Source organism: Camarhynchus parvulus, chromosome 8 (genome assembly GCF_901933205.1).
Source record: "Camarhynchus parvulus chromosome 8, STF_HiC, whole genome shotgun sequence".
NCBI classification, from domain to species: Eukaryota; Metazoa; Chordata; class Aves; order Passeriformes; family Thraupidae; genus Camarhynchus; species Camarhynchus parvulus.
The window spans coordinates 20,764,819-20,792,303 of record NC_044578.1 but is presented as its reverse complement, the minus strand read 5'-3'; the positions used below and the strand labels follow the sequence as shown (position 1 = coordinate 20,792,303).

The following is a 27,485-nucleotide window of genomic DNA, read 5'->3' as shown; positions in this document are numbered from 1 at the left end:
GTCAATTGTGAAGTCAAATTATACGTGAATACATCTTCATAAAACACAGGTATCCCACATATATACATAAGATTTCTGTAAAGAATGCGTGCTTCGCTCAACACCTCGAGAAGCAGATGACAGCATAAGCACACTAAAACGATCCCTGGCTGACGGGAAACGCTGCAGCACCTCATGCAGTACTCAGAGGTGCTGCCAACGAGCCTTAAGCCCGCACCGCAAGAGCAGAAACCCGGTGGCAGACGGGCAGTGCCGCTCTGCCCTGCCCGTGTGCTGTGAGCGCTGGGCGCCTCAGGAATGTCGGAGGGCAGGTGACGGCTTGGAAGGCCCTGGGAACACGGCCTGGGCCGCTTTGAGCGGTAGCGTCTCCTGCAAAATAACATCAGGGACCTGGGCTGGTGAGTTTTGTTTCACAGGGAAAAGGGCCGGGTTTTGTGTTCAGGGGCCTGCGGCCCTGAGTGGGCGGCCGCCTCCTGAAATTCCGCACGGCGCAGGATGTGTGCCAGACCCAACGTGCCACCACTTCCAACTCGAGCTGCCTCGACAGTCCCAAATGCCTCCTGCAAAGCTGACATCAGGAACCTGGGCTGGCGCTCCCTTGGGCAGGAGCACCGCGGGGCAGTCGGGCTGCAGGCGGCGTGGGGGACTCCGCCCTTGCCGGGCTGCAGCTGCGGCCCCGCCCGGTTCCCGCCCCCCGTTCCCTCAGCGCGGGGCGCGGCCCTGCCCGCCGGGTGGGCGGGTTCACCCCGCCGCGAACAAAGCAGCCCCGCCCAGCGCGCCCGCCGCCGCCATCTGTCCCTCCCTGCCTCCCGCCCCCGCGGCGGGGCGGCTCCGACCCGCCCCTTTCGCTTTCCACTTCAGCAGCGGCGCCGGGAGGGCCCCGGGGCGCCTCCGGGCGTGCAGCGGTGCGGGTGGGAGGCGAGCGAAGCGACAGCGGTACCAGAGAGAGTGCGGTACTGGGCCGGGTCCGCCCGCCGCACAGCCGGGCCCGTCGCCATCTTCCTCTCCCGCCCCGCCAGTGCCGGCGCGCACGGGCCGCGGGGCCCCGCAGGTGAGCGCCGGGACGGAGGGCGGGGGCAGGCGGGGCTGCGGGCGGGGGGCCGCGGCCTCTGCGGCGCCAGGTGGGCCCTGCCCGGTGTCTTCGCCGGCCCCGGGGCCCGCCCGTGTCTCCCCCGCGGGGGCGCATCTTCCCGGCTGCCGGCGACGCCCGAGCGCCGCCGCCCCTTTGTTGTGGCCCGGCCGGGGCAGCCCGGGCGCGGTGCGGGCCGGTGCAGCGCTCTGTGCCCGGGGCCGCCCCGCGGGATCTGCGCCGGGGCCGTGCGGCCCTGCCCGCCGCTGGTGCTGAGCTCACGCTCCCGAAATGCTGCTGCGGGCTCGGCGCGGCGCAGTTGACCGGGGTGGTTGCTGTAAACCCGGCGGAGCCGGCTTTCCTACGGATCCGCGCGTGGAGAGCGAGAAAATGTTCGAACAACGCGGGATATTACAGTCAAAACGCTTTAATATATAGTCTTTGGAAGTTGTTTGGCGTTTCTTATTTTTCTGCCTTATATTTTCCCTGTGATGTGAAGCATTGCATAATTTAATGTCACCTTTTTGTCATTCGGGGTGCGGAATGCGCTGGGCAAGGCGTGTGCGTGCTGTAACAGGGGCTGGTGAAGGCTGAGGGCTCTGCGGTCACCTCCCAAGCGTGGTGAGACAGGAATTACCGGGTGGCTCGAGAGCAACAGCTGATCTAAGCTGGGGAACAAAATGGATTACTGGATGGCAAGCCAGTGAAAAATCTGTGTGAGGCAGGAAAGGCTGGGGTGTGAGAGGACACCGATTTGCTGTGTATTGGAGTAAAAAAGGTCTCAGAGTTCAGCCGTGCGAAGTTTAGTGAATGTTTTCAGTTCAGGCCTTACTTGGTATGCTCACTACATTTCATTTGAGATAATGAATTGTGTGATTTAGGGTGAAATGGATGTCAGCAAGCTCTGCTGTTGGAATCAGTTGTGATAAAAAAACTGGGCCTATAGTCCTATGTATAGTCTCCTTTTTTTTTTTTATTTTGTGAATTATTCTGATATAGAATAACTGGAAGATGACTGGGGGCTCTTCAGAAATGGAGCCCCCATTCCTGTGGGCTCTGTTTAGCCAGAAGTCTGGAGTGGCCTCTGGAAGGGCAGCAGAGTCAAATGTGACTGTGGGGTGGATTGAAAGGTGAAATAGCTTAATGCAAAATAGCCAGCTTTTAAAATATGTATGACTTGTTCACACTGAGGTTTTCTGTGACAGCTCACCAGGATGCTGGGTCCGCATCGCAGCTGTCAGTGAACCAAGGCTCCTAATTTGGCATTGAGCGTCCCTTTAAATGTGTCACTGCTCTCACAGCATGGCACTTAAGATTTGAACTATAATATTTTTTTCTTGTCTTTCAGAAGAGTTAGAGACTTTATATTCCTTGTCTGGTTTTCCAAATGTATATTCTATGCTATTGGCAAGTGATTTGTTTCAGTTGATAAATAACATATAAATAATGCTTACTATAGAATTTCACTATTTTTTTCAATATTTAACTTTACTTTTAATTCTTATCATATGAATGCATATGCATTTTAAACTTCTTCTAAGAAAACACTAGACAGTCTCTCTCTTTAAGCTACCTATCTTTAGATGCTTCTAGTTTATAAACATTTTCCTGAAATAGTATATTTATATGCATAAATGGCTATCAATATGTTTAATGTCTTAAGAGTTATTTTCTTATGCTTTTAACACCACAAGAGGGTTCTTGCTGTTGACATGTTCTTAGAGCATGAGCAAGAACAGAACAAGGGTGAAGCCTCTAGCTGGGAGATTTAGCATTAGGTATTATGTTCCAAAGAGCTTGTTTAAACAACATCTTGTTCACTAAAGTTAAAGGGAAAGATATGTCTGTTTTGTGGCAAGAAGTTTTTTTGTTTTCTTGATGTAGAAAAATAAATACAGGAATAGCAGAAGATAAGAGGGAGTGGACAGGAGAAGGAAGATGTGGAGAAGTGCCATTCTGAAAAGACTGGGCAAGATTAAAAGGTTGTATAGAAATGTGTTAATACAAGGCACCTGAAATATTAAGGTCTAATTCTCATTTGCTTTCATTTATACCTCAAGCTAATGCTATGCTTCAATCATTCTTGAGTATTAGAGCTTGAGCTGATCAGATTGTGACGTTGTGTGCCATATGTGCCTGCAGAAAGCAATACAGGATGATGGACCAAAGATGCAGCTTGAGCTCTAATCTTGAGTTTCCCTGCTGTTCTTTGGTTTTCAATTGTTATTATTTTTATTTATATGCATACTGACATACCACTGAATGTGAGAGAACCTCATAGATTTTATAGAGAGTGATGTGTAAGCCTGTGTATATTTATAATTTCATGATAAAATGCTGCTTATTATTTTGACAGCATAATGCTTATCAGAGAAGTCTGAGCTCATCAGACTAAAAACCATCAACTGTGTGAAGATCTTCTCTAGTAGATTTACTGTTCTTTTGTAGCTATTTGTGTTGCAGTGATAGGCAATGCACACTGAATATTATCATAATACTGTTAATGGATGAGCTCATCAGTGTACTTCAGCTCTTTTTCTGAAGTTCAGTATCCAGACTAAGTCTGGATGTTGTAATCCACTTTACTGTACCCCAAAAGTGCTGTTACTAGTCCTACATCAAATATGGAGGGTGCAACCATTCTTTACCCTGATTTATGAAAATGAAGTAAGTGAAGTTAAGTGTTCAAATTGTCAGAGGTTTTATGTTCAGGACAAACCTCTCATTTTAAAAGAACTACAATAGAAAATGGAAGACAGCTCACAGGTGCTGGATTTTACATAATGTAGATGCACTCCGAATCAAAGTACTGAATAATACGCTCATTTTGTCATCAGTATAATATATAAATAATAAAGACAATCTTTGAAACTGTGTAGGGTGGCTTCCTGTTTACACTTGTGTCCAGCAGAGCCTGTTGAAAAGAAAGCTGGACTTGGTGTTCCTTTCTTCAAAGGAATTCTTAGTCTGATTTTTTTTTTCTGATGGGGAATCTCAGTATAGCTTTGCCTAAGCCTTAATTTGTCTTTTGACAAGAAGGTTAATTAGTTTATATAAAAACTCTCAGTGTCATGAAGCATAATAAAAGAGAAGTGTAAATGCTTTAGATGAGGTTGTGAATTAAGATGTTAACACTAAACTGCTGGTTAAATTTGTATTGATTTTTCCCCCCCTTCAGTGTCTAAGGGTAGGCTTGAATTTTTTTCTCTGGGACCAAAAATCCATATCCAGTTGCCAAAAGGGGACGTTTAAACAGGGGTAAAACATAAGGAAAAAGCATCTTTCTACAAGTTCTGGATTTTGATTTGTGTGTATGTGTATCTTTCAGCAGAACTTTTTGCAATCCAGTTTAATTTTTTCTTTTACCTTTACTAGCTGGGAGTGTGCTTATGGTCTCTGGGTGTGTCTTTCATGAAACCCATTGAAATACGTGGTGATTGGAGTCTTCTGTGACTAAAATGAGAATTAGACCTAGCCATTTTAAGAAGTTAGGCCATTTCATCTGGCACAACTAGGTCTCTGTTGTTCCAAAATAAACTGTGCTGCTATAATCAAATGCTTTGCTAGTCAAATGTTCTGGCAAAAACTTAGGTGGAAAAAAATTGCCATACAGTTGTGAGGAAGATGGAAAATTTGGGGGTTAGACAGTAGTGTAATAAACCATGTTATTAAAGTCTAGGGTTTTGTATCCCTTCAAGTTCACTAGCATTGGTTTACAGTGATCAATGAGGAGTTTCATGGAATAATTGTCTCTTCCTTTCCTCTCTGGTAAATAACTAATTTCTTGTTAATACTCTGAGTGTTTGTGTTATTTGGCTTATTCAGACTTACTCAGATTCTGTGCATCTTTCCCTAGCAGGAGGTAGATAGTTTGTTAACATCAGTTTTCCAGGCATGAGATACATGAAGGCTGCATAATTTTGCAAGTTGTCTTTGAAGATGGGTTGCCCACAGCTGGCTGTCTTTCAGTTGCTGGATCTGCATAAGTGAATGATTTCATGAGGGAATTAAGAACAATTTTTATGTCCCCTTTTGCATTGTAAGGGAGAGACACTGGGAACTATAGCCTGTTGCTGTGGTTGTCTTGTTCTGTGTGGTCATCTCCTCCCACCTGTATTCATTTTCACTGAGCTCCACTGTCTCTCCTCCTTCCTGGGGCTGTTGCCTCCTGCTGAGGGTTCCTCACTGGTACTGGTTTCTTCTCTGGTCTTAAACTGATGATGGGAGTGCCCTGAAGTCAGGTTCGGCCTTTGCTGCTGCCAGAGGGCAAAGCTGTGCTGGTTCCTTGTGCCAGCACGAGTGCCCGTGTGCCGTGGGGTGAGGCAGTGCCCGTGTGCCGTGGGGTGAGGCAGTGCCCGTGTGCCGTGGGGTGGGGCAGTGCCCGAGCTGCTCCGGGCTCAGCACACAGCCCATCTGGGGTGCTGGGAGTGCCTGCATGAGTGCAGAGGTGAGGAGAGGCACTGCCCCTTTTTGCAGTAGTAACATGGGATTAAACTGACATTTTCCTGTTGTTAAATTCTATTCTTGTAGTTACAGGAGTGCTGCTAGGAGTGGGGGGGATTTGGTTTGGGTTTTTTAGGGCTCCTGATATTGACTGTGTTAGTGGGTTTCTCCCCTCATCCTCAGTTCTTTCTCAGCAGATCAGTTTAGGAGTTACTTGTAAAGTCTCTGTACCATTTGAAAAATAAAGTTCAACAGCTTCTATTTTGTCATACTTAATGGAATCAGGCAAGACTTGGCCAAAAGAAGAACTTAATTAAGTTTCCTAAGAGGAGTACCTGCTGCTGTTCTCATCTCCTTGGAGGAATTGTGTTGCAAAGGCGCTTGGACCTTGTATCTGTGGGTCTTTAAACAAGCAGCCTGCTGGCTCCAGCTACCCCTGCCTACTTTCTCTGGCTGGCTGGACAGCTCATTAGAACCCTGAGCCAGCTACATGAGCTGGTGGAAAAGCTCCTGCAGTGGCAGAAGTGAGGAGGGCTGAGGAAGGGCCAGGAGCACGCAGCTGGAGGCAAGAGAGTGCCTGGAGTGTGGCAGCCAGCAGGCCCTGTCCTAGGCCACCTTGGGCTGGCAGCTTTAGATCGTTCATGAGGGGAATAGACAGAAGTAGTCATCCTTAGGAAGGAAGAATAGAAACCCCTGGCCTAGCTGTCATATGCTACTTCGAAGTTAAGGGAGGGAGAGATAGCATTTTTAGTGTGCTGTGCTTTTTATATATGTTAGAATTATTTAAGTTCATATGTGAGAGCTCTAGATGATGACATGGTAAGTGACTCTTATGCTTTTTGAACTTCAGTGTTTGCATTTCAGAGAGGAAAATTTTACATATTGCAGACTTAGTAAGCACAATATTTTCACACTGCTAGAGGATTGATTTCTTGGGAGATTTGTTTATCTGGGCCCCTATTTATGCATAGGACAGAAATGGAAAAGTTGCAGGTGCATTGGTAGATCTTAATTATGGCTTAACGGTCAACCTCAAAATCAATTACTTTGTCTTGTTTAATTTTTGTAATGCCACTATGTTCTGTCCTATAAATCTGCATTTTTATTTTTGTTGGTAGCCAACATTTGCTAACCAAGCAGCAGATAAGATATTGATCGCAGCTAAAATTCTTTCTTTCCTTTTAGGCTGCCATCATGACGGCTGAAGAAACAGTGAATGTTAAAGAAGCTGAAATAATTAAGCTAATACTAGATTTTCTGAACTCAAGGAAGCTTCACATCAGCATGCTGGCACTTGAGAAGGAAAGTGGGGTCATTAATGGCTTATTTTCAGATGACATGCTCTTTCTAAGGTAGGACTTCTGTTTCTGGTGCTTAAATACCACATTTATGAAAATCAGGAGTTGGACTGTGATTCAGTCACCAGCCCTGTGCCACTAAACAAGAGATCTTAGCTTGTGCCCTCATCTTATCCTGCTTTTTCATGGTCCCATTCTGTGGCCCAGCCCTGCAGTGTGTTCCAGCTCTAGAGTCACTGACAGTCACTGACCAGGCAGCAGTAGCATGCATTGACATTGATTTTTCTTTTTTTTTTTTGTTTGCTTGTTTATTTTAACTTTGTTATTTTTCTGGTACACCGTTGAATTCAAGTGGGAAGGACCCTTAACAAGTGCCAGTGCAGACTAAGTTGGGGGAAATCTATAGGCATGAATAAGATGGGAAAGCAAGGGCTGTTGGCATCTCTGATGTGCTATTATCTGCTTACCCATCACATGGCCCTGAAGGTGTGATTTATTGACTTCTAGAAGGTTTTGACTTCTAGTGATAAGATTAAGGATGAGTGGTTTCCAGAGCTTTTCCCTAAAAATATTATGTGCATTTCAAAATAACACTTAGATTTATCTTAAATTTAACAACACAAAAGGAGTATCTATTGTCAACAAGGCATGAGGGCTGGTGCAATTTACCATTGAGGATATTGCCCTCAATATTATTAAAAACAATTAATATACATCTACACTAGTTTTTTAGCATTGATGTTTTCTGTCCATGCCAAAGGTACTTAATAATATTGAAGCATGAGAAAGTAACTTATCCAGCTGATCTTGAAACATTTAAAAATACATTTTGTCACTGAACAAACCTCACCTGTCTTCCCTTTTCATTAAAATTATATATATTGGACTAAAATAAAATGAAAGAAGAATTGCAGAAAGATTCAAATTATTAATCCAACTGTTTGTTTGTTTGTTTGTTTAATTGTTAGCTTAGTTGAAGAAACTCATCTTTCCCTTGTAGGCCTGGGCCTTTTATAGAGAGCTCTGTGTGATAGGAGGGCATGAAGAAATTGAGCCGCTCTACCTGTGCAGTCCAGCCCACTGATCCTGGAGTTGGAGCTCTTGTGCTGGCACCCTTCCTGCCAGGCTCTTCCTTTTACGTGCTTAATATGGGAGCTCTTTGTTTTCCCATCCACTTCATAAAATAGCCCCAGCAGTATTTATACAATTAAAATGAACTCCTTTTTAAGTTCTTTTTCATTAATTTGGATGTATTCATTGAAGTGATGCCTTTATTCAAATTCTTCAAGGAAGGCTTTTTGTTGTTTTTTTTAAAAAGAATAACAGGTAAAGCAGGAGACACAGGACCATTTTGTCATTTTCTATGTGCCTTTAAAAGTACTTAAAATTTGTCCTTCTAGTATGCAGTTATTTTTTCAAAATGTTGAGAACAGACTTGGATTTTGCTCTTACTGTTAGTGTTATTAAAAAATTATTTTGGTACCTGTGCAAAACATTGACTTTTCAAAGCAGATTGATGACCTGCTGTGTATTTAAATTATTGTTTTGTATTTAAATGAGCATCTTACTTAGAAAAGGGATGTTTTTGTCCAGTGACATTCAAGGAATGATCCTTTCTTTTACTAGGCAATTGATTCTTGATGGCCAGTGGGATGAGGTCCTTCAGTTTATTCAGCCTCTTGAATGTATGGAAAAATTCGACAAGAAAAGGTAAAATAGAATGTATGTCAGAGTTCAGTTTTTTTGAGTTTTGGAAAACACATGGATTTCTAAGTATTGTCTATGAAAATGATGATTATGAGTTATCCACTTCAGTTTTTCGTGTTTTTTTCTAGCCTGTGTGCTGTGCCTGTGTTTTTAAACTTGTACTTAAAATATGTGCACACATTCTGTAATGAGTTGTCATGTGCCATACACTTTAGGAATATGATGCATGTTGTACAACCTTTTAATAGATGCCCTGTCATACTTCTATTCAAGAAATAATATGGTTGCTATGCTTGTTTTTTTTTCTAATTAGCTTTCTGATATTTGTAATAGAGTATTTCTGAAAGCACTTATGGAAAAATATTTCCTTTTAAAAAAAAGATACGTTGTGGTTACCAATTTTTTTAAATTCATATCAGAGTTCCTTGTCATGGCAATAGCTATGCCTAACTCAGAAATTCAATGTAAAATAGCCTATTTGTCTCTAGAATACTGTTTAACTACTCTGGAGCAAGATGTATGTAGTATTTCTCTTCTCACCTGCAGGTTTCGTTACATTATTATGAAGCAGAAATTCTTGGAAGCCTTATGTGTGAACAATGCAATGTCAGCAGAAGATGAGCCTCAACATGTAAGAATTGCCTCTGGTTTGGGGATTTTTTTGTAGTCAGAAAATCTCTTGAGATTAGTCTGATTAAAGGCAGGGCAGAAGCTCCAAGCATTAGATACACAAATTTTAGCTATTACCAAATGGTTTCATAAACACTGGATAAAGTAATAAGTATTCTTTGGAAGTATGTGCGGCTCCCTGATGTCAAATACAGTTGTACATCAAAGGGTTGCTTGAAACTTTGCAGATAGACCAGTGACCATATGCTGTGTCTGTGGTCCTGACCCTCACATTTACTTTAGCCCAGTGTGCTAAAGTACAGGGCTCTTCTTTTTAATGCTTTTTTTCTCCCCCAGAAATATTCTGAAGCAGGTCTCAGAATCACAGCAATTTATTGTGGTAATTTGAGTCAGATGAAAGTTTGAATTAATTATATACTTAATTTTGGTTTGTTTTGGAGAGAAAGGTCAGAATTGTTTTTTTGAGGGAGCAGATGTGTTCACAAAGGACTCCTTATGTTAAATTGCAAACAGCAGGAGTTGTGGACTTAAGGGTTTTATATGGGAAGAGGCATAAATTCAAACTGGCAAAGAAGGTGTGCAGATTGGGAAATTAGTTACAGTTTTTCATTTATGCTGACAGCACAGTAATACCAAATTTCTAAGACAAAAATGTTATGAAATTAAAAATGAAGAATGACAGTAGTTTTAAGACAAGTGATTTTGTTTTCCAGACGGAATTGATTTTAATTCTCTGTCCCATTACACTTACAATGTACTTCAGGGTTTTTCCTTGACAGAGTAGAGAAAGTTAGAAGTGAGTCTATTTTTCTGGCTGTAAATGGGAGGAGTACTAGTCCTTTGATCTCTTGATCCATATACTGTTACTGGGATGGCAGTGGAGGGGAAAAATGTTCCTTTTTTTGTTGTTACCAAATGTTGCCAAATGTGTTGGTGTGGTGTGGATCAAAGTATTGCAGTGTCTAGGTAATGTGGGTAAGTGGGGATTTTTACTGGTTTTTAAATTTGTGTAACTAAAAATGTCTGATTTTGTGTATTTAACATGGTTCTTGGCTCTTAGCTATCAACAGGCTTTTTGTAATAAAGCCCTCTATTCATTTGGAGGTCTTATCTTCTGAGAGCTCTTTGAACTTTTTTAACATTTTTGATAGAAGAAGAGAAAATCTCAGTATAAAAGCTGCTAATCACTGGAAACTAGAGCAACCTACAAGGCTTTTATTAAAAGCTACTGGCATAGGTTATAGAAATAAAGGGGAAAATAAGTCAGCTGGCTTTGAGAATGGAAGTAACCTTTTGTGCTACAATAGAATTGGAGCTGCTCAGTCACAGATTTGAAATTTTAAGCCCATCAAATCTGCAGTGACATGAAAACATTCCGTGAATCTTTAAAAAATGGGACTGGATGGGGGATTCTAGGAAGTCAAAGCATCTAGGAATTTGTCTCTGTTGCAACTACACTTGGATCAGCAATTTCAGACTATATGCTTTTTTAAACTAACATATAAGCAGTAATAGTAATAAATGAATGATAGCAGATGAATTCTGTTGCTGCCTGTTCAAGTATTTTTTCTTGTGGAAGCACACGTGCTGCAGATTGCTGTGTTTGTATTGTTTCTCCGTAGCTGGAATTCACCATGCGAGAGGCCGTGCAGTGCCTGCACGCGCTGGAGGAGTATTGTCCCTCTAAGGAAGACTACAGCAAACTGTGCTTGCTGCTGACGCTGCCCCGCCTCACCAACCACGCCGAGTTCAAGGACTGGAATCCCAGCACGGCTCGGGTGCACTGCTTTGAAGAAGCCTGTGTCATGGTGGCAGAGTTCATCCCAGCAGACAGGAAACTGAGCGAGGCCGGCTTCAAAGCAAGCAACAATCGCTTGTTTCAGCTTGTGATGAAGGGATTGCTTTACGAATGTTGTGTGGAATTCTGTCAGAGTAAAGCTACAGGAGAAGAAATCACAGAAAGTGAAGTATTGCTGGGCATTGATCTCTTGTGTGGTAATGGCTGTGATGACTTGGACCTCAGCTTATTATCGTGGCTGCAGAATCTGCCAGCTACCGTGTTTTCTTGTGCTTTTGAACAAAAGATGCTTAATATTCACGTTGATAAACTCCTCAAGCCCACAAAAGCTGCCTATGCTGACCTTCTGACACCTCTTATCAGCAAACTTTCTCCTTATCCCTCATCGCCAATGCGCCGGCCTCAGTCAGCGGACGCTTACATGACCCGCTCCTTAAACCCTGCCTTGGATGGGCTTTCGTGTGGACTGACAAACCACGACAAGAGGGTCACAGACCTCGGGACCAAAACTTCTCCCATGTCACACTCCTTTGCTAACTTCCATTACCCTGGAGTACAGAATCTCAGCAGGAGTCTCATGCTTGAGAATACTGAATGTCACAGCATTTTTGAAGAGTCCCCAGAGCGGTAAGTGCAGCTAGAGCTCTGTTTGTACCTTAGCTTATGTTGCACTGTTACTGTGTTCTTACCTGCACTGTAACTCTGAGCATAATTGTAACACTGAAACATAATTTGGTTGTTTAAATTCTATTGAAATTAAACTCTGTATAGAGGGTGTTTTCTTCCTTATGCTTTTATGTTCTAAGTAGATTTTCATATTTTGGTTTGAGCCTTATGTATTCCATTTGGGCCTTTTTAAAGTTTCCTAGCACAGAGCACAAATATGCTCTGAGTATGTAATAAGGTCTAGCTAGGGTTTGTGTTCAGTATTACTGTGTTCTTCCATTCCAGATAAGTCAATGGACACAGTGAAATAGCTCTAACTCCCATTTTCTTTCTCCATTGCGTTCTGTCCTCAAGTCTTGGTAAATAATTTTGGTCCTGACACTGTAAATTAGTTTCTTAAATATACTTGAGCAATTTCCATATCCCAGTGAAGTTGGTGGAAATGACAATATACCATTGTTGTAGCATTCCTGTATCACTTAAATTGTTACAACAGTAGCTCAGCTGAAATATTTACTTCCTGTTTTTTAAACCAAAGATGAGTAAGGCAGCTGAATGTTTTTTGTATTATGTTTTTTGTATCGGACTTTGAGATAGTTGGGTATTAATAAGTTCTTTAATGAAATGTAGACTTCTAAATTGGCTTTGAGAGAATGTCCTGGTAACTGGGAAAAATGCTACTTATCAGTTGAGAGTTTATCTTCATGTTTCTACCTGGCCTTTCTTTTGATCAGCAATTCTGTCCCTTTCTAATGGTTTTACGCAAACTTCCCTAGAAAGCAGCTGCCAGCTTTTTTGGCCTCTTAGAGGACCAGATGGGTAACTGGCCCTGCACTTGGGTGCAGTGGCCAGCAGATGACATTTGGGGCTGTGGGGATCAATCCAGGCCACAGCTGGTGTCTCTATTAGTTTTGCCTTGGAGCAATATTCCGTATGTTGTGCTGTGGTAAAGAGCAGCTGTGATTAAACTTGGTAAAAAGGAAACAAACACTGCCAAAATGATGTCAATTCACCAGTGATAATGGAAATACAGTAATGTAAGTACCTTCTGAAGATAATAGTTTATGGTGAATCCTCTAATACTACTGATCTATGGGCAAACCTTATCACTTGTGTGAGTAGACCAAGGTCCAGTGTTAAAACTGATTCTTGAGAGGTTTTTAATTCCCTTTTCAATGTTGGAGTACTGGATTAATTCTGCACAAATGACATCATTGTGCAGGCTAAAGAAGATGATTAATTGCTGCAGCTGTTTAGGTAGGTCTTTTCATGTGAAGTTTGTAGTTTGTAACATGTTTTTTTCATTAATAATACATCTCTTGAAAGTTAGGATTAGAGGTCAGAATTAAAGGATTAGAACTATAGAGCCAGACCCGTGGTTTTCAAGAAGGCATTATGTTTTTCAGACAAAAATCCAACTTCAGGTGAAGCGTCCAGCCTGAATGGCAATATTTGCGAGGGTGGAAGCTGAGCTTTATGTAAATCTGTCCCTTGCTTCCTGTTGCACATGACAGAAACACTGTATTTATTTTATAAGTTGAGTTCATTAAGCAATTGTGTTTCTGTCAGCTGAGTTACTTCTGTTATTGTACAGAGGTACCCAAAAAGTTTAAAATAGCTTTTAAAAAACTTTTGCTCCAAGTCACTGAGTAAAGGACTTTGAGTTGACAAAACTGAAGATGGGCATCCAAGGCTTCTAAGTGTTCTGCACATCTACTGATTGATTGCCAGACCATTTTGGAAAGAGCATCATGCGGAAATACTTACAACACAAGAAAAGCAAGAGCAATATAAACATTTTTCTACCTTGCACTTTCAGGAGTGTTCAAGTGGATGGATGTTAGACATCCATGGATATTAGGTTCAGTTTAGATTAGTAGTGGTGATTAAACTGATACCTTTGGGAAGAGTTTAGTCTCATAGTACATCAGATGCATTTTGTGCATATAATTGCTTTGAAATGGAAGATTTTGAGTAACTTATTTAAATTATGTAGAATTCAGATGTAGGGATAAAAAATGAAATTGGGGTGTGCTGTGGTAGTAAGGCTTTTTGGGAGCTGGCTGTGCTTTTTGTTTGTCAGGGAGTTCATAATTTCAGTGTAACACATTGCAAGTGGTATTTTTTTTCCTAAGCAGTATCTTCAGTTTGATGTGACTTAAGTAGTTTGCATGCTTGTGTTACCAGATCTTACTCTAGAATGTTATCTTTCTCCACTTGATTTTCTACTCTTAATTTTTCTCAGTTAAGCATCTCTTGTTTTCCATGTTGCTGCGAGAAGTGATACTCCTGTGGAGCCCCAGCATCCCATTGGCAGTGAGACCTCGTGCCAGAGCTCAGCTCCAGAGAATGAACCACTCAATGCAGCCCAGAGTCAGGGATCAGCCAAACAAGAGAAAAATGAGGTAGTGCTTGTTTGTTTAAAAATAATGAGGCCCTTTGAGCTGGGTTCTGATCACTTCATAATGATTTGCCTTTGTGTGGGGAACTTCATGCATGACAATGGGTTCCTTTGAATCTTGTTTTTACTATAGTAAAAATGCCATATTGCATCTTGTAAAAGAAACTACTACTTTTTGTCCCCCCATTGTATAAAGTTCTGCTGTCACTGGAGTTTGTAATGCAGCTGATTAGAGTGCCTTGTCACATCAGCAGTCCAGCTAAACTGTTGTGTATATCTTTAAAAGGAAGGGGGAAAAAATGTTAGATTGTGTTAAACAGTGCTTAAGCCTCCTCTTCATGTTCAAGTGAGAAATCCAGCATGTAGCTTGTGATTTTAGGTGTTAACACTACATTTTGTGGGTCATCTTGCATTAGTTGTTGTCTAGAACATAGAGAAATTAAAATTGGGCAATTCCCTCATAAGTAAATCTTTGCTATTCAGAATCCAATAGCATAACCTTCTTTGAATTCATCTTTGAAGGCCTATGCCTTGACTACCTTTTTGTCTTTTTTTTTTTTTCCTTAACAGCAGTATGGGGTAAGTGAAATAGTACCTCAGAAGGAAGTAATGAAACCAGTTATCTGTTCTATTCTTTTTCACACTTAAATACCAGTCCCTAAATTTGGTAGTGAAAAATAGCATTGAGTGTGCTGTCTGTTCTGTTTGCAGATTCAGGTTTGATTTTCTTAGGTAAACTATGTCTTGGCTTATGACATCTATGTGGGACTGAAAACCAGCCTAGCTTTGACAGGGCTGTGTTCTAGTAGGCTCTGGGTACTTGAGTGAGCCAGTGGGGTCTGTAAGATTAACAAAGTCCTCCACACTTGAGGACTTCACTCCCCTCAAGGACTTCGAGTCACTTCTGCTGCAGTGCTGTTTTGTGTGCATGCTGGAAGGGAAGGAAGAGCTTAGCTGGGTGTGGAACAGGGCAGGCTTCAGGAGGGGAAAAAACAGTAAAACAGATGCAGAATTTGTAGGAGAGAATGAGGACAGGAGGTGCTGTGTGAAGATGTTGGCCAGGCTGTTACACACAACTAGAAATAAATGTAGTACCTGGTGCAATTTCATCTTGTTTTGTTTCCCACATCATACTGGTGTATGTATATACCTATAGGAGTAAGAAATTAATTTAAGTTTCTTTTCAGAGCTTTGTTTTTGACATGTTCCTGTAGAGGCTGATTTAGAAACTAGAGTTTATAGAATAGAGCTTCTGAGCAGCACATTTTAGGTTTGCATGGTAGTTGGGAAATAGTGACACAGAACACAAAAAATCAGAAGATTGAATAAAATTGTAACAAATAAGTATCAGTCATGGAAAGAAGAATAGACAAGAATATACTTGTTGTTTAGGATAACCCAAGGAATGGGGAATAGTTCATGAATTTCAAGTAGAGAAAATAAATACTTTTGACTTCTGTCAACAATTTGGAGTTTCTGAATTGCAAGTATTCACCATGGGAAACCTAAGGCGGTAAATATTTTGCAAATGCAACAGTACTAGGAAATCCATTATAGGTTAAGAAAATTATTGTGTCAGAGAACAGAAAATCATAATGCAAGTGTTGTTAATAATTGTTAGAAGAAATGCAAAGGCTGTTACAAAGACAGAATGTGTATTAATTGTCTGAACTAATGCAAAGTTATGAGGATGCCCTTGTATAATTTTAAATCATGGATGACAAAGCTGTCACTCCAGAAAACAAACAAAGAACTCCTGCAAGGTTTTTTTTACTATTGCTATTTTTTCCTATCAGTATTTTTCTGGTTTTTTTCTATTAGGTAAATATGCAGTTTGCTTTTTTTCTTCAGAAAATGTGGGGCAGTTCAGTGTGGATAATCTGGCCTTGGACTAAAGTGTTTTTAGTCTTCTGTTTCTTCATTTTTATCTTGTTCTCAGCTGTTAGCAGAAAAGTGAAAGAAAAATGAGGTTTAGGAATGCAGAAGGCAGCAAGTCCTGGGCAGCTGGCAGTGTGGGAAGCTAAAGACAGCATGTAAAGGAGGAAAAGCTATGAGAAAGGAAGTTCAAGTGTTGGCTTGGTCCAGAAAGTAAAGAATTTTAGAGTTAAAACAGGCTCCAATTTCCAAAGTAAAATGTAACACTTGGTTAGACCCCTGCTGAAGGGAGAGGTAAATTGGGTCTGCAGACTGATGGCAGGGGGGTATCAACGTGGCAGAAAATACTAAATTTGTAATGAGAGTATGATTTACATAGTTTTCTGGGTTTTATTTTCAATTTTCAATCATTTTTTTGATCTTAAGTAATATTTTAAAAATGTTATAGTTCTGAAGGAGACTGCTCTTTCCTACCAGGACTGCTATAAAGCAGGACTGCTTCAACAGTGAAGTGCTTTCTCTTTTTAATATGTAAATTGTGTCTGAATTTAAGGAAGATTAGAATCATCACTCCTCAGAGATGAACCTCCTGGTTTTTTGATACTGTGTTGAAATACTGAACCAGAAAGTAAATAATTATGTTAAATACCACAATTAGCTATTTCAATTCCATCTGTGATTCTCATTTCTTTTTAGCTCCGTGATTCCACAGAGCAGTTCCAGGAGTACTACAGGCAGAGACTGAGGTACCAGCAGCACTTGGAGCAGAAGGAGCAGCAGAGACAGTTGTACCAGCAGATGTTGTTAGAGGGAGGAGTCCATCAAGAAGATGGAGCTGACCAGCAACAGAACCTTACTGAACAGTTTCTTAACAGGTTGGGGAAGTTTCATTCTTCTACTCATCTGTATCCTTCTGTAAATTCTCATAATGACCTTGGGTTTTTTAACTTGTCATTTGTTATTAGATCTATCCAGAAACTAGGAGAATTAAATATGGGTATGGACAGTCTTGGAAATGATGTACAGACACTTAGCCAGCAATGTAATGGGAGCAAAGGGATTGCATCTACCAATGCAGCCAGTAACTTCACATCAGCACCTTCAGATGGTAGCCAGAGGATAACAACTGACAGCCCAAATCTGAATACCAGCACTCCTCGCAAGTGTGGATCAGCTAATCAGATTCCCTTTCCTGAAGAGTCACCTGTACAGGGGAGTCAAAGGTGAGCTGCTGGAGAACATTCAGGGCTGGAAATACCCTTCTGCTTGCACTGTGGGAGAGCTGTTTGTATTTATCTAGCTATCAAATTAATTTGTCATTGAATAGGGGTATGATCAGTGTTTTCTAAATATGTAAGGGTTATAAAGTTGTTGTGTTTTGGTTTTTTTTAGCAGCATTCATGAGGAATGGTGGTTATTTGTTATGGCTTACATTTTGTGCTTGTTTTTACTTTTGGACTTTTTATTCCATCTTATGTATTTAGTTCTTGTTTATTTTTTGTCATTCTAAGTTTCTGGGAGCTTTTTTATGAAATACAAACTAGATGAAGGGATAAGCAGGGCAGAATGGGAACTGAATTTCTTCTGTTAGCTAAAAGTAGTGCTGACCTAAAAGAAACAGTAATTCTTCCCCCTCTCTGTGTACATATTGTATCTATATATAGGTATGTTACAGAATGAAAAATATTTTTAACTTGCATTCACTTGTTCAATGCTTGGGGTTGCTGCAAAAAGGGCTGTCCCTTGTAAAAGTAATAGTTTAATGGTAATGATGCAGACTTGTGTAACACTTTACACAAATTAGTGAGTTCTGAGAATGACTGAAACTGTGACTTTACTCTGAAAAATACTTACCAAAAATCTGTCCTTGCTCTTGTTGTTTTGTCTTGTGATGTTAAACACTTCACCAAATCCCAGTGCATCAGAGCATGCCGTCTCTCAGCCACAGTCAGAAGAGTCTTCAGGGAATTTATCTCGGACACGAGGCGATGAGGTGAGTTTTCTTGTTGTCTTTTACCATTTGTGTTATCAGAAGATTCAGTACCTAATCCTGAGTGTGACATCCTCTTACTGTAAAGAGATATTTAGAATGAATTTTGGCTGGTGCAGTGCCTACAGTCACAGAACCATTGTGATTGGAAGGGACATCTGGAGACTGAATCCAAATGCACTTCTCAGAAGAGGGTCAGTAGAACAGGATGCTTGGGGCTGGGTCCAGTTGGGTTTTGGGTCTCTCCGAGGATGGTGGATGTTTTCCAGCCTTTGTGGGCTACCTCATCCTGTGTCTAACCACCCTCACTGTGTTTTTAAAACACCAAAAAAGTTGAAATGGAATTTGTTTTACTTTTTTTGGTGTTCATTGCCTCTGGTCCTTCCACTGAGAAGAGTCCTGCTGTGTCCTGCTCTGTTTTTTTCACTCCCCCAGTCCTGTATTTGTACGCACTGGCGAGATGTACACATGCACACTCTGAAAAGCCCTTCTGATCTCAAGGCCAAACAGTACCAGCTCTTTCAGTTTCTCCTTGTACAGCAGATGTTCCAATGGGATGTCTTTTACAACCACTGTTTTGTGTTTTCCAGGTTAAAACTTTGAGTGTTGTACTGCGGTCAGTATGGCCTGAAAAACCAGGAGAATAGTTAATAGGGAAATAACTGCAATAAGTACATTCCAAAGTTTCTGCATGAGTAAAAATCATTATCTTTAGAAAGGTGGTCATGAAATCACAAAGAGGATGATGTCATAAAGCTTAGCATAATTTAATGATAACTTTGTGCTACATACAGGGTGAAAATCTGATTCTGTGTTTAATACTATGTTTGGTTTAGAAACCATGTGTGACTTGGACTGTTTTCAGTAAAAAGGCAGCTTTGTTCCCCTTGCAAGTTTCACACAGATCAAATGGTTTACAGAGAAGTAAACTGTAGTATTGCCCATCTGAGGTGGGCTGTTTAGGAGAACAAAAGCAATTGGAAGTCTGGAGGGAGAATGAGAAATACTAATTAATATTATCTGTAAAAGTAAGTTGAAGAAAAGAGCTTCAAGAGCATTCTTGGACTTGGAGTAAACATTGCTTACAAAACTGTGCTTTGACTGGTCCAGCCTGCTGTGCTGCTACTTGTTAATACTTGGCTACAGTAGCTTTACATTATTCCACAAAGCAGTCACACCTACTTTTAAATGTCCAGTTTTGCACAGAAGAACCTAATTTTACTGTTACCCTTCTACACAGGATGACAAATCAAAAAAGCAGTTTATTTGCATTAATACTCTAGAAGACACACAAGCTGTCAGAGCTGTAGCCTTTCATCCCAGTGGGAGTTTATATGCTGTTGGTTCCAACTCTAAAACTTTGAGAGTTTGTGCCTATCCAGAAGTAATTGACCCAAGGTAAGAAAGCTAATATAATCACTTATTTTCTGTATCGTAGCACTTCTTTCTCCTGCAGTTACTGGTACCTGTATGTTTCATATCTTTATTTTACTGTCATAACTATAGCAATGCTGTCCTTGGAATCCTGCTGAACAAAAATAAGAAAATGTGCTGAAGCATTTGTATATTTGTGGTCTGCTTCTTTGCTCTCTATTATTTACAAGATGTTTTACCACAAGACCACACTTTTCCTTATAAAAGTTTGTTTTGTTTTGGTTTTTTTTGTCTCAGCAGCTGGGCTTTTTTGAGTTTGCTGGTTGGCCTGTGGTGTTGATATCCCAGCTGTAGCAGTGGGAGAAAGCATGTGGCAGTTTCCTAGCCAGCGCAAGCTGGCCTTCCCAAGATTCAGTTTCTGGCAGGAGGACAGACTTAATAGTAGAGAAAGTAGTCAAGTATTTTCTTGACTTCTACATCAAAATTTGCCAGAGCGTGTCTGTTGGCCTGCTTTTACTCTAAACATTTTTTTCTAGGTATATTGGTTCCTTGACTGAAAAGGCATCATTTGTGGTTTGCTGTGAACCTGTATTTTTAGTTTCCTTTCCACTCATTTTTAATAGGATGGGGAAAATATACCTGAAAAGAAATATTGCCAAATCAGTAACAGTCTCCTTAATTCTGCTTCACTTACGTTATTTTCTTGGAGGAGGGGAGAAGTGGAAGCATCTAAAACTTCTCAATTTTAAAGGGAGTGTGCACAGTGATTTTATCTGGAATATCTTCCCACTTCAGGACTGATGTTCAAGCTTCCAAAGTGTTCAAAAAGTAATCTGATTTTTCTTTTCCTTCTTAAATATCATCAGTAAGGTAGTCTTTGAAGTTTAATTCCATAATATTTATAGCAATGTTTGACACAACAAAAAAAGGAATTGATTTCTGTTACCTAATACAAGGCAGCTTACTGGGCTTGAAGCCCAAACAGCCTCTTGACTGGTAAGCAGTACAAAACATGTTGGCTCCTGCACAGCTGCTTATTCTGCTTGTTGGGAAAGGTTGGAGCAATTCTGCAGCCTTAGTTTGTACTTGCAGTGCACAGTCTGATGTGACATGAGGCACAGTGCATCTGGACATGAAAGGAATACTGAGATTTCCTTAATTCTGAACTTGTCATTCTTCCACTTACTGTTGATTTTAACTATGCTTACACTTTGCCTAAAATACTTCATCATGGGATTTACAAGTCAGCAAAAAGATTATATTATCTTAAAGATATTCTGATCCTTGTAACAACATGAGTCTAGACATGCAGTCAAAATTATGTGCTTTTCAAAGAGGTTGTGTAGAATACTTCTGTGGAGCTCTGTTGGGCCTATTAAACTTTTTTTTTACTTGTCCTTCAAACTGATGAATTATTTGAGACAGGTTGGTTGCAAAACCCCCCACACCACTATTACACCTCTAAAGGTGTGATAGTAGTGTGGGGGGTTTTGCACACCTTTAAGTTTAAACACTGACAGGTACATGTTGCAGTTCTGCAGATGTTGCTCAGATAATCACAGTGCTTCCATGCAGTGGATTGGCAACATGTGGTCTCTGGCCTGGGTAGGTGCTCCCATAGCCTGGCAGAGTCAGTGATCCTCCTCTTAAGATGTGGTGAATCCAAACTCCAAGTGTGAGATAAGGCATTAGGCCATTTAGGGAGCTCTGCAGTGTGTTGAATGATCCTGATTTAGGCTAATCTGTAATGGACTTCCTCTCTCTCAGCTAAAATAAAATTAGCTGCCATGTGGGTTTACTTTAGTATTCTTTACTAAAGCGATGTTAATCATCCAAGCTTCTTGAAAAACTTTGGAGATTTTCTGCTGTCTTTCCTCTCTGCCTCTTCTGTTCAAGTATTTATAATAAGGTTTATGAACTTTTTCAATACCAATTTAATTTGTTGGATTTCTCCTGTTGATGTTACTGGAGTGATATGGAGATGGATACTGCAATACTTTATCCTAAGTACTTGATTTCTTCCTGCTGTGAGAGCAGAAAAAGAACATTGTGGGAAGGTAATTTATTGCAATCAAGGAAATATAAATTACTGGAACTGTTGCTTTTATTTCAGCAGTGTGTAAAGCTGATATGGTTTTACAGACAATATTCTGTGTTGTATTTACATGCTGTCAGGATTTTTGCATGAACGTAGAGTGGTAAATCTGCTTTTCTTGCACAGGCTTGGCCTACTGCTGCTTATTTGAACTTGTGCATATTCAAAAGTGGTCATAGGATTAAGTTGTTGACGTATGAAGGATGTAGAGAAAACTCACACCAATTTTGGATTCTGGGGATAATGCTTTGTTGTCCTATAGCTAGTAATTACTATAGTTTATGTGTATCAACCCTTTACAGATGAAGGGACTGGGTAAGTTCTTTTTGTATGTTCAGTCACAGATAGAATGGGAAGATGAGGGACAATTGAGAAAATGAGAAGATCCTTTTGTCTTTGATCACATGCATATGTTTCAGTGCAAGTAGTCATATGAATTTCATGTTACCCAAAATAACAGAAAAATAGTATCTTCATTTTAGAATACTTTGTTTCTCTTAAAAATAAAAAGAAATATGATGTTTGGGGTTTTTTTTTCTTTTGCCAGTGCTTATAATACTCCTAAACAACCTGTAGTTCGCTTCAAGAGGAATAAGCATCATAAAGGATCAATCTACTGTGTAGCCTGGAGTCCCTGTGGACAGCTGTTAGCTACTGGTTCTAATGATAAATACGTGAAAGTGCTGCCTTTTAATGCAGAAACTTGTAATGCAACAGGTACTGTGTTGTATATTTAGTTCAAAGAATTTATTTTCAATTACTTTCCTGGTATTTGTCAAAACCATTCAGTTTACATTGATGTGTTGTTATTTTTATTCCAATATTTTAATTCAGTCTCTTTTCCTTTCTACCATGGTCTCTATCCAGCAATGAACCACTGAGAGGTTTAAAATTATCTTTGGGATTTTGTTTGGGTTTGGTGGCTGTGTTTTGGTTTCATTTTGCAGGACTCTGGTATTGTTCTCTCTTGGCAAATTCCTCCCCACAGTAAAACAACCAGATGTTCATACCCACTTCTAGAGCATGGTTGTCGCTAAGAATTTATTTCCACTCTTAGTTCCCTTTTCTCTTGCCTAGTTCTCTCTTCTTACCCATCTTAAAAAGGTTTCTGTCCCAGTAAATACTACTATCCATGCCCACCCCTCCTAATCAATATGTTGAATGTGGCTCTTACCTTTTCTGTTTTGAACTTAGTCTGCCTTGTCCTTTGTAGTGCAGTGCTCTCAATGATCTTATCCTCCTGGCAGAGAAAACCTTTGGAGTTCACCAGAGTTCACAAAAGGAAATAAATGTACTCTGTAAGAAACCTTGCCTGCAGTTGGCAGTGGTGATGGTTGGTCAGTGTACATTTTGCTAAGCTTTAGGAAGTAGGAAGCTCAAGTGACGCTCAAACCCAAGATTCATGGAGATTTCATTTGAACTGTAGTAACTGAAATAGTGTGTTCTGTGCTGAAGTGCACAGCCATGTGTGCCCTTGGTGGCATATTCACTCTAAAATACTCTGTTATCTCTGTAGCTGCTTTAAAGAGCACAGCACTAACAACCAACATATGCCTTACTTTGTCCCTTGATTTTTAATTTATTTCAGGACCAGATTTGGAATTCAGTATGCATGATGGGACAATCAGAGACCTTGCTTTTATGGAAGGCCCAGAAAGTGGTGGTGCTATTTTAATAAGTGCTGGAGCAGGGGACTGTAACATTTACACAACAGATTGTCAGCGTGGACAAGGCCTGCATGCCCTGAGTGGTCACACTGGTAGGTACAGTGTGACTTCTGTCACACTTTTTAGTCTGTATTATAGTCTAATAAAGTGGTTGGGTTGGTTTTGTTTGGTTTAAAGTAATTGTGTTTTTCTTTTTAGCAAGTCTTTTTTCCTCTCCCAATTGCTCTTGAGGTATTTTGAGGGGAGGTGGTCAGTGTTTGCTGTTCATGTCATGGAGAGAGTGCACACCTCTTTTCAGAGAAGACACAAAGCTGGGTATTGCCATATGCTGGTGCAATGGATCATGCAAAATGCAGATTTTCCACGGGATTTTAAGTCTCTAAATGCAAACAATAATCCCAACTGTAATATTTCAGTGTTGGGTTAATAATGATGCTTAATCAAATTAAGAAGTCTTCTTGTTCACAGGACATATTTTAGCACTTTATACATGGAGTGGCTGGATGATTGCATCTGGATCCCAAGACAAGACTGTAAGATTTTGGGATTTGAGAGTGCCAAGCTGTGTTCGTGTTGTGGGAACAACGTTTCATGGAACAGGCAAGACTTGCTATCATTCTTCTGACCATCCTGGCATGAAATAGACTTTGAAGATGTCCAAGTCACATAGAGTGAATGTGAGGGGGAGGCTGTGGCACAGAAGGGCAGCTTAGCTTAAAGAAAGAACCTGTGAGGATATCTATACCTGTGGGGTTGGTTTGTTTGTTTGTTCCTAAAGTAGTATTTCCTTTCAGTAGATGAGTAGTGCTTTTGCCTTATGACTTTCAAAGAGACACTTTTAAGTGCATTCAAATACAGCAACCTAACTAAGTCCTTGAAACTTTAGGGCCAGGGTGAATTCCTTGCAGTATTCCACATTATTTCATAAGAGTAATTTTCTTTCCTGTGATGGAACAGATATTTTCTCATGCAGCTTTAATACTGCTTTTGCTATGATTCAAGTGTGAATTATGGCTTCAGGGTCTTTAGTGCTGACCCATAAAGTCTTTTTTATTTTTAGCTGGGTATGTTCATCTGTCTTGGTTTGGAAGACCGATGTCTGCTAGGCAAGAGCCTCCCTTGGAATGGAGAATGTAAACTCTCTCCCTCCGAATTATTACAGTTTTGAAATGAAGGGGCTCTCAGACAAAGACACGAGGATAGGAATAACAGTTCTTTACTAGTATGTATAACAAGGCAAACAACAACAGCTCTGTTAACAACAGCCAGAGCCCGGGACCCGGTGACGCGTCCCTGAGCGCGCTTTCCCTTCGCTGCAGTTCCGGCCGCCGCCGGCAGGGGCGCTGCTGCTCCCAGTGCGCTGACCCCCCCGCGGCCGCAGGGAGCGCTGTGGCCGGGCTCGGGCAGCGCGCGGTGATGGCGGCTCGGCCCACACGGCAAGGGGTGGATGAGGAGAGGGAGGGCAAGGCTGCGCTCCACAAACCCCGGGCAGCCAATCCCGGTGCCCCAGCAGGGCTCTGAGGAGCGCCGAGCTAGGACGGCAGGGATGAACAGAAATCCCGGGGGTGGTGGACGAGATGTATCAGAAGCTCCGCAGCAGCTTCCAGTAGCTGGAACAGCGGGACGTCCCGTCAGGGCGGGGGCATGCGGGAAAGAAGCAAGGCAGCTCCCGGCTGCGTTATGGCAGTGGCAGCCAATTCATTTCCCCAGGCCGCGGGTCCCACTGTCCTCCTCCGAAGCCCAGAGAGAGACCACAGCCGGCCCTGTCCTTTACCTGCCCCAAATCCCGCTGTATCCCTCCCTTCCAAGAGAAACTCCCAGAGAAAAAGTGTAGCCAGATGCTACACTCCTCTCCCCACCGTGGCCACTTCTTTTGTTTTTCTTAACTACCCATAAATACCCAGTAGTTCATTTCCTAGCAACTTACAGGGAAAAAACTTCTATAAGAAGAAACCCAACTCCCCACATCATTTTAAAATTGAGGCCAGCTTTCGGTGTTGTTTTACAATGCATGTTCTTGTGTTAAAAAAAAAAGCTGGCTACTTGCAGAAGCGCAGCTAACTGTGCCGTGGGCTGTGGGGTGTCTGTGACCCTGCAGGGAGCGCTGTGGCCTCGGTGGCAGTGGATCCCAGCGGCCGGCTGCTGGCCACGGGCCAGGAGGACTCGAGCTGCATGCTGTACGACATCCGCGGGGGCCGCATGGTGCAGAGCTACCACCCGCACGGCAGCGACGTGCGCTCCGTGCGCTTCTCGCCCGGCGCGCACTACCTGCTCACCGGCTCCTACGACATGAAGATCAAGGTGACAGACCTGCAAGGTAACGCAGCCAGAGCGTCACCGGCTGCCTTCCTGTTCGGGGGCTTTTCACGTTGGAGTTGAGGACTTGGCTCAAGGATCAGGTTTTACTTCAAAAGGGGGAAAAATAGTAGAGCTTTGAAAGGTTGGACGTGTATATATGTGGCTGTGTCTGGTGGAAATTGGCTAGTTGTGTGGCTGTGAACTGAATCTTGCTTTGGGGTGAGTGTCTCATTACAGTAAAACCACTGACTAACACTCTTGCCTGGTGAGATGGCCATTGCTTTCAGACAGTATTCATAAAATTGACCCTTAAAAAAGCCCTAAAAAAGTATAGTAATTCTCATTTTTATCGGGATAAGTTAAGAATAGGAAAGATATTGGATGTGTCTAATTGACTTGATTTTCTTGGACCATTACATTTTAATCACCTTGTGTAAAAATGGTGGAGATCTGCATTTTTAGGTTGTACTTCTTTAAGTTGTCCAGTAATGCCTAAAAATTGAAACACTGGGGCCTTTTGTTATGCTCGATGTGTGTGTGAGATAGAAGGGACTCAAGTGGGCTTCATAAGGTGAAATACAGATGCCAACTTGAAGTAAGCAAACTGGTTAAAAAAAGACCCTCCACCCAAGGGCTAGCATATGGACTCATGGCATGAGTAATGATTTCTGTTCCTCTTCACAGGGGACCTGACGAAGCAGCTTCCTCTGATGGTGGTAGGGGAGCACAAGGACAAAGTTATTCAGTGCAGGTGGCACACGCAAGATCTTTCCTTCTTGTCATCTTCTGCAGACAGAACTGTAACTCTTTGGACCTACAATGGTTAGAGTGCATACAAAGGCAACTATGCAGCTAAAGCACAGAGACCGAGACTATGGAACTGTCCAAACAAGTAATAATAATGAGGCTTTGAGAGAGCAGCAGTTGAGCAGGAGAGTGTCTTACCAAGAGGAGGGGCACCTGTCACTGATTTTTCTGGTTTCTAGGAGGTCTTGGTGTTTTTAGTATATTCTTTTGCAGTGCTTCCAGTCTTCCATGTTGAACTCATGCTGCTGTGACCTATTGTAGTCTTGTTGCCAAAGTCTATGAGGAGAACTCTTCTGTTGTTGATGTGCACTCAGAGTAACATGAATGATGTGTTTACAGTTTGGTATTAATTGCATTCCTTGTTCTTTGCCTCAATGAGAATTTTGTATAGAAACCTAAGTTGAGGAACACTTTAATCAAGTCTGTATGTAACTAGTTACACACACACAGAAAAACTACTTCCACTGTTTTTTCAGGTTTATTGTGTTCATCACTTTTAAACAAGAGCTGAAACTTGGTAACATCTCCATAGTTTCAACATTTTTAGTAGAAAAAAAAAATCTGACATTTAAAGGTTGGCTAGGTAGTAACCACTTCTTGCTTATGGTCCATTATATAGTGGGGGTTTTTCTTTCTTTTCATCTAACCTGGGAAAAATGTTGCTGTTTTTACTACATGACATTATTTTGAACCAGCTAACATGTTGGAGGGGGAAAAGTAAAATATTGACCTTTTTTCAGGAGAAACATGTAATATTTTACTTTTTGAATGCAACAGAATACCTCTGTGTATAATGTACTGTAGAAAAGAGTGGATTGGCAGAAGTTGTCACAGTGAGCTTAATGGCTATCAATTTTTCAAGTAAAAGGGATACCATTAATGCTGTAATACAAACCAGCATGGCTTAAAATGCTATGTCTGCATGATAACTTAAGAATTGTTTCAATTCCCAGTTCAGAAGCTTATCTGAATTTTATTTCTTGCACTGTTTATGTATGGGAAATTGCAGTTTTATTTCTACAAAACTTTAGATTCTAATGTTTATGTATTGTTATATTTTCATATTGTACAGTTCCTTTTACTTTTTGAAATATAAACCTTAAACTTTAGGTTATTTATTTATTTGAACTGCAGTTACATTTTGGATTCTCTTGGTTACTAAATTATATGTGCACTGTAGCAAGCATTTTTAACTATCGTATAAAAGTGGAAAGGTAACTATAGAAGTGTATCTGTGCTATAATCTCAATAAAGACCTCCAACACCTGCACCCCTTTCATCTGTTATTTTTAATTCTTGGTTTATAATTCCTCAGACCAACTATGATACAGCAGTTTGACCTATGATTTAAGTATGCCAGAATTATG

General features: G+C 41.2%; 1 protein-coding gene across 1 annotated transcript; it reads left to right on the top strand.

Moving 5' to 3' along the window:
* The first annotated feature begins 773 nt into the window (after window positions 1-773).
* WDR47 (WD repeat domain 47) lies at window positions 774-27,388 on the top strand. Its single transcript, XM_030953399.1, has 15 exons — window positions 774-1,051; window positions 6,698-6,864; window positions 8,437-8,520; window positions 9,064-9,148; window positions 10,770-11,572; window positions 13,893-14,016; window positions 16,584-16,762; window positions 16,853-17,110; window positions 17,805-17,880; window positions 19,118-19,275; window positions 21,894-22,063; window positions 22,935-23,105; window positions 23,482-23,613; window positions 25,112-25,330; window positions 25,996-27,388. Exons 2-15 carry the CDS (start codon window positions 6,707-6,709, stop codon window positions 26,136-26,138), a joined length of 2,760 nt encoding a protein of 919 aa, XP_030809259.1. The 5' UTR covers window positions 774-1,051; window positions 6,698-6,706; the 3' UTR covers window positions 26,139-27,388.
* The last annotated feature ends 97 nt before the right edge of the window (window positions 27,389-27,485 follow it).